General features: G+C 39.0%; 1 protein-coding gene across 17 annotated transcripts in view; it reads left to right on the forward strand.

The window, feature by feature from the left end:
* Nucleotides 1–19,414, forward strand: part of LOC138744460 (phosphatidylcholine:ceramide cholinephosphotransferase 1-like) — a 166,775-nt gene that overhangs the window by 135,759 nt on the left and 11,602 nt on the right. For 12 of the 17 annotated variants that reach the window (XM_069900661.1, XM_069900671.1, XM_069900655.1 and 9 more), the window contains 3 exons: nucleotides 9,462–10,365; nucleotides 12,078–12,195; nucleotides 18,650–18,803. In XM_069900661.1, coding sequence (XP_069756762.1) covers nucleotides 9,740–10,365; nucleotides 12,078–12,195; nucleotides 18,650–18,803 — 898 coding nt within the window. In that variant the 5' untranslated portion in view covers nucleotides 9,462–9,739. Of the gene's footprint in view, nucleotides 1–5,593; nucleotides 5,744–9,461; nucleotides 10,366–12,077; nucleotides 12,196–18,649; nucleotides 18,804–19,414 lie in introns of all 17 variants that reach the window. The other 5 variants (XM_069900657.1, XM_069900666.1, XM_069900667.1 and 2 more) reach the window with 3 other exon arrangements.

The raw sequence follows: 19,414 nt of genomic DNA on the forward strand, positions 1-19,414 counted from the left end.
CTAGTGTAATTTGAAGGAGTTTTGCAAGATTTATTTCTCACACTGTGTGCAATTCTAAAGGAAGGTTGTGATGCACTTGGGGGCTGGGAAGTGTGGAAGAAATCATCAGGAGGTTGCTTGGGAAAGTGTTAGGTACAAGGACAGATTGGATTGTTTGGGTTGATTTCTTTCACGCAGAGGACATGTGAATGAATACAAGTATTTGCAGGAGTAGGCCATCTAGCTCATTGATTCTGCTCTGCCATTGAATCTGATCATGGCTGATCTGGTTGTAGATTCAGCTCCACTTTCCAGCTTTCTTTCTCGTAACCCTTAATTCCCCGCTAGTCCCCTGCTAGATGCATGAATCTGAATGGGGTAGAGGGACTTCTGTTAGATCCAAATTTTTTGTTTGATTTGGACATCCATGTTCAGCAAAGCAGTGGGCTGAAGGACCATTTTTTGTGTTCTACTGTTCTGTTAAAACATTCAGTGAGGCAGCCTCTACTGCTTCCTCGGGCAGAGAATTCCACAGAATTCATTCCCCCCCTCATCTCCATTCTAATTCTGCTCTCCCGAATCTTCATGCCATGTCCCCTAGCTCGACTCTCACCTGCCAGTGGAAATCACTTTCCTCTCTGTCCCTTTCAATCTGCACCGTCTTAAAAGCCATTATATTCTATTTCAAGTAAGAAGACCAGAATGGTACACAATACTCCAGTTCCACCTCACCAGGACCCTGTACAGTTGCAGCAGAATCTCCTGCTTTCAAATTCAATCCCTTGAGAAATGAAGGTTGCAACTGTACCTGAAAACTAACTTTTTGTGCTGCATCTGCAGTTACGCCCAGGTCTCTCTGCCCAACAGCATGCTGCAGTTTTTTGCAATTTAAATTATAGCCCGAAGTGCATGACCTCAAATTTACTGACATTGTACTCTATCTTCCAGACCCCTGCCCACTCAACTTGGTCCCCTTCTCCAAAATAACTTGTGTATATTGTGAACCAATCTCTGTGCCATCCCATAAATGCTAATTAGCTGTAATCTGTTAAATGGTAACAAAGCATCATGATCTCAACAGAACTCAAGGATGGCAGCACTGCTGGAGTGGCGGCGCTGGTGCGGACCTATGGTGAATTGAGATTCAGCGCTCCTGTGGGTTCCAGCCACCCAGTTGACAGCTTTGAATAGCCCATTGAGAGAGCTGGCGTAGTTTTATTTGAAATTCTGCGACCACGGGTCTGCGGTCAAGATGGCAGTTTGTATTAATCGGGAGCAGCCATGAGGGAAGTGGAGGACTGGAGCGGGCACCAAAGGATGGGAAGATTACCCACCCAGTCTGAGAGGGAGAAGCAGAGGAGATCACCATTGGGGACAGTGACCATGGCGGTGGACCAGTGAGGGGGCTCTGCGGCTGAGGGACCAGTGCATGTGGCGGGCTGCTGGCATCTCGAGGCGAGGACCCTCGAGAGTTGTGGGCTGGTTGACACTGCTGTTGGAACACTCACGCTGGGTTGTGGACTGGCTTGAACTGGCCAGAGGGTACCAGGAGATGCCAAGGCTGCTGTAGGGTTATTGACCATGTCGGAGGTTCGGATCTGGAGCTTGGGTTGCCAATGGTTTGGACTGGACTCTGTGCGGCTGCAGGGTCTGCGGAAACACTGGAGGCCAATCTACGAGCACTCATTTACTCTGTTGGGGGTGGGGGAACTCTCTTTCGCTTCTCTGTCTTTAGCCCCTTTTACACTTGCATCCCACTAAATTGGCTATTCAGTGACCTGGGATAAGAATGGGAGTTTGGCTTTTCACACTTGACCACTCATAACTGGGACACTTTCACACTTTCACACTTGCCATCCCCGGGGTTAGGACTTTTCTACCTTCTGCCAGTGACATCAGAGCACATCGAGTGATGGTGGACCTCCCCTAAATCCTGATCAATGTATTGTGATCTTATAATTGAACAAAATTAATCATGCATGATTATAATATAATTAACTTTATGTACAAAACAGTTTGAGCTCTTCAGCTCCTGTTGTTATGTACTGACCTATATAAACCTTTATAAGGAACTGTGGGAAAGTGCTAGCAATAAATAGCAATAGTGGGCAATTTTTAAACTGTGGGAAAGTTGGTACCACTGTAGTGCTCAATTTATCTAGCATTAGGAAAATTCATAGCGCTATAAACGTGGGAAAGTTGGTAGTACCTTTGCGTACAATTTATAAATACCATGGGGAAAAAGCGATGGTGGACCTGCCTCCCAGAAGTCCATGATGTGACAGAGAAAGAGCTGTATGACCGGCTGCAGCAATGGATCATTTATGGAGGGGTTTCTCTGCCTCACAGGATTCTGGGAAGTGAGATCCACCATTGCTTTCTCCCCATGGTCTTTATAAATAGTGTGCTACCAACTTTCCCACGCTGTTTAAAAATCGTCCGCTATTTCTGTTTATTTCCTCTCTCCCCTGCTGTGACTTTCCCATGGCAAAGTTGATACCTTAATTTTAATATTTTCTTCCTTCACATTCCTGCAGTCACGCAAAAACTTGGGTCACTTCAATCCCACGATGCAGTTACCCATTTCACACTTGCCCGATTGCAACGCCAGCATCTGCAGATGCTGGGGATTGTATTGGGGTTGAGGCCGCCAGTCCCCGGCGTGAGATGATATCATCTGACACCAGCGTTGAGCTGATTTTACACTTGGCACTTTAAAGGCCAAATGGCAGTTAATTCTTGGGATCACTTGCAAGTGTGAAAGGGGCTAAGTCTGACTGTAAGAGGCATTTAGGCAATCCATGCCAGTGGCGAATCTGCCTGCCTTGCAGCAGGCAAAAATAAATTTAATATGACACTGTTTTATTACTATGATAATAAATTGAATCTTGAAAGTAATGGGATTGGACATGGTCCACATGGGTTCACAAAAGAAAAATCTTGATTGGCAAGTCTGTTAGGTTTTTTTGATGTTCATTTGGCAACATTCATGAGGCTAATTCAGTTGTAATGGTCTCTTTAATTTTCAGAAAGCCTCAAAGAGGCCACATGAATAATTAAAATTGGCACCTGTTATTAGGGGTAATACACTGGTTAGGGGAAAATGGACAGTGAATTGGCTATCTGACAGAAAACAAAATAAATATGTCACTCAAGGCAATTAGTGCGGGGATTTTCTATTGTTCACAGCATATATCACGTCGGCAAGGACATGAGAGATGGATAAATGTGAGGTCATTCACTTTGGTTGGAGAATTAGAAAAACAAAATCTTTGAAATGGTGAGCAATGGAAGGTGTTGGTACTCATGTACCCTGAGAGTAAACAGACACAAAAATTAAGATACAGTTTGCCTTGTAAATTGTTTGCTATATTTGTATGTTAGTATTTATTGCAAAAGGATTCAATGATTCAAGGATTCCTTGTATAATTGCATCTGGAATAATATGTACAAGTCGCTCTAGCTAAAGAAGGATAGACTTGCAATAGAGAAGGTGTAGTAAAGATTCACAGGATTGATCCTTGTGATGGTGGGTTTACTGTGCAAGGACAGATTAATCAGATTGAATCTTAATCCAGGAAATTTACACGGTAGTTTCATTGAAAAATATAGAAATCTTCAGAGATTTTTCCTTGGTGGGTGGCTTGAACCAGGGATCATAATCTTCAAATTAGGGTTTCCATTGGACAAAGATAAAAAAATTTCCCCCAAGACAACTGACCCCAAGAGTTGCTGATGTATATTGAAGATGAACTAACATTTTGGATCGTAAGGAAATTGAAGTTATTGCAGAAATGTTGTACAAAGGTTAAGATTAATTGATGTTAATTATTCAGTATTTCCTAATCATCAAAATGTGTTCCAAACAGCTGTTGGAAACCTGCTCACACCTTTGCACTCCCCATTGTGCCTGCTGGGAACTCTGTCCTTCCCTCTGTTCTGAGTTGCTGTGAAGAGAGAGAACATGCTACAAGCATCCCCAGTGGTTTTCAAACTTTTTAGAAAAAGTTTGAAAACCACTCTTCTAATTGTACTTAATTGAACTGTTATGTGCACGGTTTCGTAACGCCAAAGGAAATGGGACAACGACAATTTTCCTTAAGCAAAATATTTCAGTAACAATTAGGTCTTGAGCAGTGGTTTTCGAACTTTTGTTTTCCCACTCACGTTCCACCTTAAGTAATCCCTTCCTCATCACAGAAGACCTATGGCATAGGGATTACTTAAGGTGGTATGTGAGTAGAAAGAAAAAGTTTGAAAACCATTGATCTATACTTTTTTGGCGCTCCAGTGGCAATGCATTGCTAATATTTTCATATGAATTGTCCGTGACTGTTTGTGTGGGGTAGACAGTGGTTTAACATTGCTACCACAGTGAAACCTCTGGGGACCAACCAAGGAAATATAACAGCCTGAAGATTCAATTTATTACATGGAATGTCTTTTTACCTGCTGCAAAGCAGACAGATTTTAGGATATTAGTGGTCCTATTAATACAAGGAGCGGCATCTGCTGGGCTCCAGCCAAAGCCTGCGTACAACATGCCAGTAAGGGCATATCCCTGAGGCTATGTGAATAATAGAAAGGCTTTGAAGAGTCAGGAAGCGAGTTAAACACCACAAGATGCACAGATTTTGATATAGTTTCTTGTCTTTGACAGGATGTTACTAGCGAAAGACTTGGCAATTGGTAATTCATTAAATTTAAAGGGTAGGTGGTGAGATTCTCTCTTGTTTGAGATAGTCATTACATGATGTTGGATCCCTTATCCCTTGACATTTATCAATCCATTCCTCTTGGTTCTGTGCCTTGCTCCATTGAAGGCATTGAGAGTTTCATGTGTTGATGAATTACATACGCCACTGAATTTGATAATAATCAATGAAAAGTGGAGTCTTTGACAGAAGGAAGGGTTTTGAAGCAGCTGTGATGGTAGGCCTGAGGTCTCCGATGTCCTGGCCTGGTAGAATTGATCCCAATTGTTTTCCTTTGTGTAATGTCTAACTATCATTGATTGAGACATTGTGGCATTTTTATCAAGGCTCTTCAGGGCTTCACTCAACCAAATAGTGCTGTGATATCAGGGGCAAATCCATTTACTTCCTCTCTTCAGCAATTGTTTGGACAAAGCTTAGGATAGGGTATGAAGCTAGTAGTTCTGCAAAATTTCAGCTGGAAAGTAGTGAACAAGTTATTGGAGCACTTAAATGGATTTTTTGCAATCTTCCATTAAGTTGCTGATGTTGAAAGTAGGTTGGGTAGTAATAGAAATGGATATGGTTTTTTTGTTGACAGTTCATATTGGAAATGCTCTACATTATTTAGCACTAATGTTGTAACTGCTACAACTTTTTGGCTAGAGACATGGCTGTTCTGAAGAGAACATTTCAGAACAGCATTTGGAACTTTGTTTAGTGCTCAAGCCTTGGTAATGTCCTGTGCCCTCAATTGTTGATATCATATGTAGTTCAGCAAATGGGTTGAATACAAGTAGTCCTTGACTTCGAGTTATGTCCATCTGCACATATGACCGATTTTTAAAAAAATTATTAAAATTGCTGTACAAGTACATATTTTGTATTAAAATTACTGTATATAATGGTTCCTCTTCCAGCGGCAGCCTGTGGTCCCCGAGTGGCAACCAATCCGAGTGGCGACCAATTTGTCGATCCTGATTACGGTCATAAATCGGGGACTACTTGTACAAAAAACCTCAAGGCAAACCCAAAATGGATCAGCTTGGTACTTATGGTTAAACATGATTGTAAGTGCCTCAAACTTCAGTTCTTGCATCTTGGGCCCCACTGTTATTGAAGGCAGCAATATTCTTGGAGCCACCAGCCTTCATTAACTGCTTAATTGCTCATCAGCATTCATAATTGAATATGGCAGATCTTAGTTCCAATGGTGGTCAATTGCATCAGTTTTTCTATTACATGTTCATTTTGTTTATTGAAAGTATGTTGTCCTTTAGGAAGAGTATCAGTGGTTTGGAACTCTGGTGTGTACCAAGTGCTAATTCTGAAATACTCAACTGCATTCTTTATTGAGCTAGGGTTGATTTGCTCAGCTTGAGGTTATTAGTAATGTGTTATTTCAGGCCATGGGATATGGTGATATGCATTCCTTATAGACCACAGCATTTCATGAATGACCCATTGTGTTCTGTTAAGTCAAGTCACCTTTATTTATTGTTCGCAGCATGCTCCAGGACTATGAGCATATTTACATAAATATGTTGGAATAGAAGTTAATATTAAAATATTAAAATTTAAATGGTACACTATAGGTCCATGGTTTACTATGCACATATGTTCTAGGAATTCAGGAGCCTGATAGCTTGGGGAGAAAAACTATTGCCCAATCTGGACTTAAGGGCCCGAGTACTACAATACCTCCTACCAGATGGCAGAAGGAAGAATAGTTTACATTACGGATGTGTGGAGTCCTTCACAACGTTTATTGCCTTTCGCCTGCATTGAATGCTGTAGATGTCCTTCAGGGTAGGAAGAGAGCCCCCAGTGATCTTTTCCGCTGACTTCACTATCCTCTGCAAGGTCTTGCGGTCCGACGTGGTACAGCTTCCAAGCCAGGCGGTGATGCAGTTGTACAGGATGCTCTCCATACATCCTCTGTATGGAGCTTGTGTTAAGGGACCATGTGAGGTTCTCAGCCAAGTGCACCCCAAGGAACTTGATACTTGTGGCGACATCAATGGTCAAGCGAGGTCCTTTCCCTTCCCCCCCCCCCCCCCCCCACCCAACCAGGCCCCCTTGAAGACATCAACCATATCTTTAGTTTTTTTGTTCTGCGTTCTTGCCAATAAAGATGATTGAAGTAGCAGGATGAGGGGCATCCTCTGTGTGTGCGGCAATCATTTCTTTCATTGTGCTTGTAGACTGCAGAGACTTGGTTAGCAAGGACAAGGTCAGCTAGTTTTATCCATATTACCATTCTGTTGTGCTGAGGAATTCAAGTAACTATCCTTTAATAATCTAATTTTTCAGCATTTCATCTGAGGCTTAAAATGCCAGGACATTTCATAGGCCCTACTAAATTGTTGATAGAAAACCCTCCATCACACTTTGCCAAATTTTATCTACCTTCTGGGTAAACCATTTTTCTTTAAATTTTCCACCCTTAAACCAAAGTTCTCTGATTTGCTAGGGAGAAAGCTTCATGTAATCCATTGCTGGATCCAAATCCTGGAGCTGTCTCCTCACAACAGCATTGTGGGTTTACCACCCTCCCATCCTACAAGGACTGCAGTGGTTCAAGAAGTTGGCTTTTCAAGGGCACTTAGTGATGGATAAATTCATGCAGTCTCATCTTGTGAAGCCTATATCTTGTGAATTAATTTTTAAAATAAATTGTATTTCATCATTTTAAAGGCCTGAATTAGGTCACCAGTCGCTCTTCTCTGCTCTAAAGAAAACAAACCCAGCCCATCCTGTCCCCTTAGCTGAAATGGATTATCTGATGGAAACTCCTGGTGATTTTTCTCCATACTTCCTATCCCTAGTGCATTACACTTTCCCATAGGTGTGCACACTATACTTCAGCTCTGGTGCCATCTATATTTTGCATAATTACCTCCTCTTGGGATTGTATGTCCTGAGTATTGAAGTATCCTGCCTGGCTACTAAACCTGTGCTGTGCTCTTCAGATTTCAGATTTATTGTCACAGAACATACATTACATCACATACAACCCTGAGATTCTTTTTCCTGTCGGTGAGGCAGAATTACCACTTATTGGTACTGCAAAAAAACTGTACACAATGTTCACACATAAACAAATAAAGAATTGTAAACAAACTGTGCATTACAGAGAATACAGAGAAGGAAAAAAAAATGTAGTGCAGAAGAGTCCTTAAAATAGTCCCTGAATTAGTTTATGGTTGAGTCTGGTGAAGCGGTAGCAACTGTTCTCCAACCTAGTGGTGTGAGCCTTGTGGCACTTGTATCTCTTTCCTGATGAGAACAGTGGTCTGGGTTGTGTGGATCCTTGATGAATGCGTTCCCCATAGATATTCTCGATGGTGGGGAATGTTTTGCCTGTGATGACCTGAGCTGTGTCTACTACCTTTTGGAAGGCTTTACACTCTGGGGTATTGGTGTCTTCATACTAGACAGTTATGCAGCTGGCCACCACACTGATGTAGAAATTTTCCAGGATTTCCAATGTTATACCAAACCTCTGCAAACTCCTGAGGAAGTAGAGGCATTGAGATATCTTCTTCAAACTGTCATTAGTGTGTTGGGTCCAGGAAAGATTCTCAGAGATAGTGACTCCCAAGAAAAATTTGCTCAGCCTCTCTACCTCTGATCTCTCAGTGATCACTGGATTGTACACCTCTGATTTTTCCCTTCCTGAACTCAACAATAAGCTTCTTGGTTTTGGTGACATTGAATGTGACATTGACTTCAGGTTTCTTCAACATGTACACCAAGTTCCTCTGTACTTGTGGAGATCTGCCATTCAATGTGTATTCCTTAGTTCATTATTTTCAGGTTTAACTACCATCTGACTCACTCATTAAACTCATTCTGTACCTGGAATGTTATCTTCTATCAACAGTTTTCATGTCATCTGCAGTTTTATGAATCATACCTACTATAGTCACATTATTTTCTAAATGAAGCGCTCATAATGCAATCATGTGACTTTCTAAACCATTTCAAACAAATTGTGTTGCTGTATGTTACATATGGTCAGATTTCTTCCCTTGAGAGAGGATGGTGAATCACATCAATTTTTGCAACAAAATCAGTAGTTTTGTGGTCATCATTGCTAAGATTTTTAAAATCCACAATATTAACTTAAAATTCCACAGCTATTGGTGTGGGATTTGAACTCTTCTTTGTGGATCATTAATCCAATCCATTGTGATACTAATTTGATAGTTTAACCACTGCACCAATCTAATAATGACTAATAATTAATTCATGCAAATAAACTGAATTTTATTGTGGTGAAAATGAGACATTTTAGTGTAGCTTTTTTGTACAAGTCATTTTTGTAGTGGTCAGTTTCTTCAATAGCTAAATTGCAAGAACATAAAGGTAATAGTTTATTAAAACAAAATGATGTAAGCAAAAGTGAATCACATTTTGTGTAGTATTATGCAAAAGAGGGTTATGCAGACATTTCATGTGTTTTCATGGTGCCTAGGTTTATAGCTTTTGCAAATCGAATTTAGAACAGAATTTGGATGAATGCAAGCATAGTTGCTCTTTTACTTGAGCAATTTCAAAGTAAATTTTCTTTGCATGATTTGATGGATAATTAATTTGTTTCTAAGACTGTATATTTCCTTGTTTACTTTCCTTCACTGATTCACATACAAGTACTCTAAAAATTGAAACAAGCCCTGTCGAGGCACAAAATTGGTCTTCCAACTTTATTTAATGCAATTGATTACTTTTGTCATTTTTTTAAAAAATGTTCTTTTTTTTGTTGTCTTCAACCTCTTTCCCCAGCTAGGTTCACCTGCCACCTTACAAAACAAGTTTATTGCACCTGAAAAAATGTAAGCTATTTGAAGATCTGCTAGCTGTGAGACAACTTCAAACCAAATCACCAGATATGCTTTATGTGCCAAGCGGGTTTCCTGAAGAAGATTATTGTTAACAAGCTGAAGACCATGAACAAGCCATGGGAGGAACTATTTAACCTGGGAAGGGTACTGAAATTGTTCTTGAAGATGCTGTTGCCAGTTAGTACTCATTTTTAGTGCACCTGAACTTTTGTTACTGAAATGAAGGAGGTGGTGGAATGGTCATCCAAAGATGTGGTCGACTGGTTAACGGAGCATGGGATGCAAGAGTATACTGATGCATTTCAGAATAAACTTGATGGCCCAGGCTTATTAAAATTGTCACGAGAGGATTTCCATAAACCACCCCTTTCTCTTGTTGCATCAGACAATGGCCAGCAGCTGCTAGAAAAAATAGAAACACTAAAGATGGAGCATCACATAGAAGTGCACAAGAATGGTCATGCCAATGGTCATCTTAACATGAGTTCTTTGAATGCCGACAGCGAGAATGACATCCATAATAAAACCAAAAAGACTGGATTGGCAAATGGTTATCGTAAAGAAATGGTTCAAATCTCTATGCCAGAACAGGAGTGGCTTCCATCCTCTCTGGAATGGTGGAAGACTGGTGTGGCTTTCCTTTATGCACTTTCCTGTTTTCTACTTACAACGGTGATGATCTCAGTTGTTCATGAACGTGTGCCTCCCAAGGAGGAACAGCCCCCTCTACCGGACAAATTTTTTGACTATTTTAACCGGGTGGAATGGGCCTTCTCCATCTGTGAGATTAATGGCATGATTCTTGTGGGGTTATGGCTGGCTCAATGGGTGCTAATGGAATACAAGTAAGTAAAATAAATGGTGTAAACCTCCAAGTGTAACACAGTTTAGTTCCCTTTGTGCTTCTTTTTAAAAAAGATCTTTTTGATAACCTATTATGCTAGCTAATTAAAAAAACTCCTGTTTTGTAGTAGTAAAATATGTACATTTTAGTAAGCAATGAGTTGTTGAAGGAACTCGGGTTAGGCAACATCCAGGGGTAGAAATGGTCATCAACAATAAATGTATATTCAAGAGGGAAATGTTTGTGTGTATTTTGGTCAGTATGGTTCTTAGTGTGAAAAATTAAAAAAAAGAATAAAGGATCCCGACCTGATGTGTTGTCTAATCACTTTGACCCCTGAATGCTTCCTTGCATGCTGAGGTCCTATGGGCGATCAGTGTTTGCTCAAGATTCCAGTATTTGGTTCTCTTATAGTTTTCATTTTGAAGGCAATCCTGTGTTCTGATGGGATAGTTTAATTGAATTTCTATTTGTTGGAGAGAATAACTCTATATTGACCACTTTTGAATAGCACATAAACAAAAATAGAAAATAATGAAATTCTTTAAATTCTTCTGCATGAAATTATTTATTTGTATCCTATCCAAGAAAAGACCATATAACTGCAGTTTTGTAATTTAGAAACTATAAATGGAACTACAAAAATATTTTAGGAAAATAAATGTTAAATTTATAGATATAATACAGTAACAGGCCGTTCCATCCTACGTACCTATGCCGCTCAAATGTACCAAATAACCTTTGTTTTTTTGGAGGGTGGGAGGAAACTGGAATAAACCTACAGTGAGAACATGCATACTCTTTAGACAGCGCCAGATTCATACCCAATTCATTGGCATTGTTACAGGTTGTGGTAATCCTTAGGCTAGCAAAAACAGTGCCAAGAACCTGCTTCTTAATGCCTGATTTGGTCAATTTGAACAATTTCTGATTTTACTGCCAAGAAAAAAGAATCCTTGATGGCCATCTCCAATGGTGAGCTCAAGTCTAAGACAGAATTACAACTTGCTTATTCACTTTTGATCAACTCTCTTTCTCTCTTTAGATTGACACTGTAGGTCATACATATTTAAGTCACTACTTATTCCTTATGGCTTCAGTCTCCTATCAAATATTTATCAAGTTTCTCTGTACTCAAAGCAGTATCAGCCATTTTCACAGAAAACGTCCATTTTAGTACACTTCCAAATTTTGCACACTTGTACTTCTCACCTGCAAATAGTTATAATGAAATACTTTAATCCTGCCTGCCTAACGTAGTGACTTTCAAATTCCTGTAACCAGGTAATCCCTTTGTATGTGCTGAAATTCTTATGTTCAGTCTATTATGACTGGTTTCTCTCATTATTCTGTTTGTACACCAAGCAGAAGTCCAGCGGGCTTCTTTCTACACACATGCTACAATTAAGGTACATTGATAATGTAAACTGCTCTTTAAAGAAGTCTCACCCACCTGTACATCAGAGTTACATAATGCATTCAATTGAAATGCAGAATTATTTAACATTTGCTGAGGAAAATTGGTTGTAGTGCCTCCAAATGAGTAGTGGCCCACCCAAAAGAGAAAATCTAAAGGCTGAAAACAAGTTTTTGTTTTGCTGACAAAAATGTTGAACAATTCGGTTTATATTTCAACTACATTATATTTAAGATTTTAACCTTTAACCCTCTTGTATCTCCTTCCACTCTTCCCCCACCCCCCACACCAATCAGATCCATTGTGGGCAGAAGATTCTTCTTCATAGTTGGCACCCTTTATCTATACAGATGCATTACAATGTATGTGACAACACTCCCTGTGCCTGGCATGCACTTCAGCTGTTCTCCAAAGGTGAGTTTTTCCACGTTAGTGCTTCTCTTTAATTGTACTCTAAACACCCTAAAGGTTTAGAATTGTATTCAATAGTTCATTGGAGAGGTGAGATTAAAAGAAACATTTTCACCAACTGAACACTTGCCATATTTGAAATAAAATTTCTGGCTAAAATGTGCATTTGAAATCTGTTCATCCTCAAAATAAGCCATATTAACTTTGACAAGTTTCCACATATGATCATGTGCAAATTTAGGTCGTCTCTGAGAGCATAATTCATTGCATATTTCTTTATGAAAGTAGAACAAACATGTATTGTAAAGATTGTATAATGTTCAATTGTTTTTAAAAAAGAATGTTATTTATTGTTCTTAAGTAATTCATCCAGGAATGTACTTGCTGATATCCCTATCTGGAGTATAATGATTTATAAAGCTTTTTTTCCCAAAATGGAACTGACATTGAAGCAGTTTAAACCCTCATCAAGGGCTCAGTAGTGGAGAGAGTAAAGAATTTCAAATTCTTGTGCGTTATCATCTCTGAGGATCTGTTCTGGAGCCTCCGTGTCAATGCAATCATGAAGAAAGTTCACCAATGGTTATACTTCATGAGAAGTTTAAGGAGATTTGGTATGTCACCAAAGATTCCAATTTCTGCAGGTGTACCATGGGTCTCATTTTGTCTGGTTGCATCACTGTCTGGTATGGAGGTGCCAATGCATAGGACAGGAAAAAAAATTCTAGGGTGTTGTTAACTGGGCCAGCGATATCACTTGCACCGGTTTTCACTCCATCAAGGACATCGAAGCAGTAACTTAAGAAAGTAGCCTCTATCCTCAAGGAACCCCACTATCCAGGCCATGTTCTCTTCATGTTGCTGACATCAGGAAAGAGGTAGATGAACACCCAGCAGTACAAGGACAACTTCTGCCCTCAGATTTCTGAATGAACAATTAACCATAGACACTACCTCGCTTTTTCCTTTCTTCTTGCACCATAATTTATGGCAACATTTGCACTGAATTTTGTGACATGTTCACGACAATAAATTATGATTCTGAACTTTTAAATCTTAAAAGACTCAGCTCTGAGTTTGAGGACTTCGAAAATTGCATTTCCTGTACTAACTAGTCTGGTTGTTCACTTGATTGTTGCATGAAATAAGGAAGGGAAAGAATTTCAATTTATTGACATTCAAATTGGATCTTTGGCGCGGCATGGTTAGCAAAGCAGTAAGCACAACCTGTACAGAATAGGAATTCTGACTACAATGCTATTTCAGTTCTCGCCATGTCCGCATGGGTTTTTATCCAGGTGCTCTGGTTTCCTCATATGTTCCAAATATGTATGGGGCAAGTACGTTAATTGGTCACATGGGTGTATTTGTTCCATGTGGCCTCTTGGGCAGGAAGTGCCTGTTGCCATGCTGTATCTTTTAAGATAGTAAAAACACACCAAAATGCTAAAGAAACTCGGCCGGTTTTTCAGCGTCCATAAAAAGCAAATCTATGATGCTGACATTTTGGGCCAATGAGCCAGAAGCAGGAAATCTCAGAAAATCTTAGGATTCAGACAATGCTGGCTGAGGGATGAATCCAGATCCCCTTATCATACCCAATTAACGCCTTCTGTTGGTCTGGATTCCTCCCCCAGTCATGATTGTCTGGATTCTGAGATTTCCTGCTTCTGGCTCAATGTGCTTATTCCTTGAAGAAGGGCTCAGGCCTAAAATGTCAGCAATATATCTTTGCTGAAAGACCAGCTGAGTTCCTCAAGCATTTTGGTGTGTTTTTACTGCAATCACGGCATCTGCAGGCTTTCATGTTTCACTCTGCATCTCTAAGATTATGGATTTAAACTTTCTAATTTGAAAAGGCTGATTGACAGGATTCATTAGGCACAGTGTCTAATTTTGGGTAACCACAGCTGAACCTCATAATCTTATTGAAGGAAGTATTTCTAGGTTGGTTTAATTTTTACTTGTTCATATGACAGATATATAAATAGTTGTGACCTAAATCACTTAATATTTTGGTAGGCATGTGATCATTTGAAGCTCAAAATGTAGAGGAATTCATCCTTTGATTTTTTTTTTAAAGCTTCAGCTAATTCCAGTTTATACTTGGTATTGGTTATGTATATTCCCAGAAATCACGAGAGGAAGATAAAGAACTAGGCCATAATCAGTTGTAATTAAATCCATGATGCTAATAAGCATCAACAGTTTAATTCACAAAGCATTTGATTCAATTTTTAGTGGTACCAAATGTTTAAAGTGATAGTGTTACTGTTTCATCCATATATTGTATTGTCAATATTTATCAATTGTATATTGGTAGCTTCAATAATTTTATTTTGATTTTAAAGTTTGATGGTTAGGGAAATCGATGGGTACAATTTGTTATGTTCAGGAGAAGAAGAAAAATGGGGTGATGAAACGTGGTTACGACTAATGATTGGAGAATGTTGGCCAGTTTCTTCTGGATCTTGGAGAAATAAAACGAGGCGGTCATTATCTGACACTCTGAACAGTAGTAGTAGTACAAGCTGGCTGTCAACTTTGAGAATTTTGGATGTCTGGGGAATCTTAACTGCAAGAGAATCACAGAAACTGAGAATATCAGGATGGAATCCATATTGTGAAAAATGTTCTTTGAACCAAGTATAAAAGTTCTTCCAAAGTAACTCCACTGCATCAGTACAAATGAATTAGAGTTGAAGTTGTTTCCTTCAACGCAGGAGTGTGGTAAGGGAAAGTATTCCATCTAAGGAGTACTTGATGAGGGTTCAAGAATTTAAAAGTATAATATAGTATTCCAGTCCATTTTTTGGAATAATCCTCTGCCTTGCACAGCTGTTTCTTGGCAAATTATTAGAAAAGGACCTGATGAATTAATTTAACACTGATCTGTTACAGACAGGGGAAAATATGTCTTTTAGTTTCTACTGATCAGAGAATCAGTTTTCAGGCCAGGAGCAGGTGATGGTGACACTTGAACGGTCAGGTAACAAAAGAAGTTTTCACAGGTCAAAAGCATTTAGTGCAGTATTTAATAAAATTTGTCCACTTTAGATAGGGAATTAAGGTGGCACACGTATGCTAGTTCCAGTTTTTCAATAAGCTTACTATCTGTGACATTTTATGTACACTGCATGTGGGATGTGCATTTCATGACAACAAAGCATTTGATTTGTTTATAATAAAAACACAAAGCTGGGGAAACTCAGCAGGTCAAACCATGTGCTTTATAGAGCAAAGATAAAAATACATAACCAATGTTTCACACTTGAACCCTTCATCAGGGCATAAGCAAAATGTAGCCAGATGCTTGAACCATGAAGAAAATGTAGACAGGTGCCTTTTATCTTTTGCTATATAAAGTCCATGGTTTAACCTGCTGAGTTTCCCAGCATTGTGTTTTTACTCCAATATGGTGTCTGCAGATTTTTGTATTTTATTCCTGACTTGTTTATAACTTTTATTGTTTTAACATTTCCTTTGAAAATGATTATCTCTAACCCTAATGTAGATCTTTTTTTCAGTCTGAGATTCTTTCCCAACTTGGTCACAAACATGTATATTGGAGGAAATATGCCCTTTGGCTAGCATATTTAAATGATTTTTTTAAATGAATTATTAAATACGTAACATTTGGCCAAAGGAATTGTGCAGTCAGCTTAATCTGCTGGTCAGATTAGAAATGAGAACACAGGTGAATGTGGTTGGCCTTGTACAGATTGTAATTGTGAGACGTTCTGTTCTTGAGTTTATTGACAGGATTTTTTTGTTCTCGATAATTAATTTCCAGTAAAGTGAAAAAGAGCTAACCAATTCCGCGCATTCATAATTAGCAGAAAGGACAACTTATTTCTGTAATATAACAGTATTCTGTTCTTGTGTCATTAGATTGCAGCCTTTGACAATTAGGCAACAGTTGAATATGTTAGAGTCAGAATTTATTGTCCTGAAAATTCATTGTTTTACAGCAGCGTCAAACATTTATATAAACCACATTTCAAAATAAATTGTGCATGAAAAAGACAAAGTCAGTTAGTTTGTGTCTGTGGTTCATATGTATGTGGACATTGAAGGAAAAGCAACTTTCAGTTGGGATAATTAGCACAGGATCAGATGGGCAACAAGATAATATACAGGCTATATGATGTTCCCTTCTTGAGAGATATTAACCAATTAAGTGCCTCTCAGGGTCATGTTACTATGACAGCTCAAATTCTTGTTTTATGAATGCTTTTTTATTCCAAAAGAATATTACACGTTCTTTATTCCAGCGCAGTTTAAATACAAATGTAAATATTCCATTGTACACATTGTTACAAACCCAGAGGACCCCAGAACCCAGCAGCAATAGATATTCATCAAGAAAATTAGTTGCTTTTAATGATCTTTAAACATGAAAACAGAATCACACTTGAACTTATCACTATTGATTTAACTAACCTAACTTAACCTCCTTTTAATTCTAAGTGCACATGTATGTAATGTGTGTAAGTTCAGAAAAGTTATTTGATTCACAGTCCAATCTCACTCCTCATTCCTCCAAGTTCATTGGTTGCAGGTATTTCTTATACTGTGCATAGAATTTAACATTTATAAAGTTCACCAGGCTTTGGTGCTTGAAAGGTAAATGGTTACCGCGCAGGAAGGTTCTTGTCGGTTTTCAGAGAGAGATTTGTTGTTGCAGGATAGCCACAACTGATTTACTTCCATCAGCCTCTTCAGTGTCTTGCCAAAGAAACTTGCCCCATCAGGGTTTTACAGGTGATAACCTCTTTCTTTCAAGTCACAACAGCGTTCCTGTTTGTTTCTCTTATTTCAAGTCCTCTCCTCTTGCATGAACCAAAAGGGGTTTGACCAGGCTGAACTAAGCACTCACAACCCGTCTTCCAAATGGAGTTTTCCACAAGCTTGCCCTATTCCAGTCTGTGCTGACTGTAACACTGTAAAAGTGATCTCCGTCTCTCTCTCTCCCTGAGAGAAAGCCTGTTTGACTCTCTCTGCTTGCAAAACCACATGACCCTCCTAGAACAGCAAGTTCCACTCCAGACTAAAGGCAGCTTTGACAAGTTCTTTCATCTGTTGCCTTTTTGTAAACAACAATCCATTAGTGAAGTCCCTTGGGCACTCCAAAGCTTTTGCATGTCTAGCATTAGCAGAACCCCAGTGTTTTAAATAAGATCTGTTTTAAAGTGTTTGTACTAACAAACCTTGTCCCAATTTATCTCCCAAAAACGTATCTCTATTCTGTCACAACATGATAACACACACACTGTTCTATTATTCATAAATAGGGAATAGAGTTTTAGGGTTTACATTGGAGTCATGTTGCCACAGACATGGTGGGCTGAAGGGTCTGTTTCTGCAATGTGTTCTATTATTCACTTTATGGTGAGAAATTAAACAAAGAATGTTAAATTTAACCAACTTGGTTTCAAAACTTGCAGAATAAAAACTGTTGTAGATCTGAGACTGATCCTGCCATTGTGTGACTTCTTTCACATTGGGATTCCCTTTCCCCTCTACAGCTGCAAATACATTTTTTGAGGGATTATCTCCAGAACTCTTTCATCCCTCAGTATTTTTTTGGACAAACTAAGTATATTACATTAATCAGTCAATTATCATTTGCAACAAGTGCATTCCTTTTATAATGTGAATGTATCTACCCTGATTGAATTGCATAATGTGTATTAAGTACATTCAAACACAAAGTTGGACAACTTTCCTTGTTTTCAAATGTGTTCCCAAAAAATTTCAAATGTTTTTGGCAGGAACGTTAATTGCTAACCAGAAGCTTTCATTCTGAAAATTTTCAAAATATGCTGATTAAGTTCTCATTATCAATCAACTTGTTGGCAGATAACAAAAGATGTTGGATTATTCTGGAAGTAACTTGAATATTTTAGATCATAGCAGCAGAGCAGTGTGTCGAAACTGTTTAAAAAGACAATGGCATTTTGGGTGTGTGTGTGTGTGTGTGTGTGTGTAAAACACATAGATAAAAGGTAAAGGTTCCATTATTGTTACGTAACACCACATTTAGAATGTAACGTGAAATTCTTTAACTTTTGTCTACTGTAAGGCGGATAGAGAAACGTCACTTTGTCCATTGGCCCTCACAGAAATAAGGCCCTAGCAAGGAACTAACTCGTGACCCCTGGTTTACAAGACCCCAATAGAGCTTTCAGAGCCTGTGTGTGTATTTATGTATGTATGTGTATTCTTGTCTACTGCAGCTATTTTTCATGATGTTACTTACATTTTTTTCATATTTAAGATTTCATCATTCTCTCAGTAACTTTATTTCAGATTCAAAATGTGTGAAGTGTTATGGTCCGGTTGCCAATTGGTGGGACTAGGCAGAAAAATAGTTCAGCATGGACTAGATGGGCTGAAAGGCTTTTTCTGTGCTGTAGTGCTCTATGGTTTTATGTCTCTCTTTTTCATTTTGCAGCTCTTTGGAGATGTGGAAGCACAGTTTAGAAGAATTATGAAGATGATAGCTGGAGGTGGGCTGTCAATCACAGGAGCGCACACCATGTGTGGAGACTACCTGTACAGTGGGCACACTGTTATGTTAACACTCACTTACTTGTTTATCAAAGAATGTAAGTTTTCCTTTTAACTTTAACTACTTTAACACCAATTTCTTTTTGATTGGTTGCACCTCACAAATCCTTCAACTCAAGAGGCAGGGAAATCGTAATGGTTTTGCATAATTGTAGATTTAAGTTGTTCTGACATATTTGCTTGAAAGAGGTTTAAATCCTAACTGCAGTAATAACATGAGAGGCACTGTATCTCATTCAGTGACAATGTGGAACATTTTTTAATGTTGCCGGTCTAATGTAGTGATGTAGTCTGATTATAGAAGTGTGGCTTCAGGACTCCATTCCAGATTCAGCTATCCAACTAGATGGCCTAATCCCCTTCAGGGCTGACAGACCTGCTGCTCCTTCTGGCAAAACTTGAGGAATGGGTCTGTACATTTATATCATTGAGAACCTGTGTAGAAATGTCTGTTCTAAAGACCTTCTGCTCACCTGAGATGCAGTGCCTGATGATGAAATGTGAACCCTTCTATCTGTCCAGGGATTTCACAGCCACGCCAATTGCCAAAGTTTCAATCCTGCTTTCAGCAAATGAGCGTGAAATAACTAAAGAACTTTCTGGTGCTATCTGTGAAGCCCAGACATTTCTCCCGACGGTTGCATGATTG

This window comes from Narcine bancroftii, chromosome 10 (genome assembly GCF_036971445.1).
Source record: "Narcine bancroftii isolate sNarBan1 chromosome 10, sNarBan1.hap1, whole genome shotgun sequence".
NCBI classification, from domain to species: Eukaryota; Metazoa; Chordata; class Chondrichthyes; order Torpediniformes; family Narcinidae; genus Narcine; species Narcine bancroftii.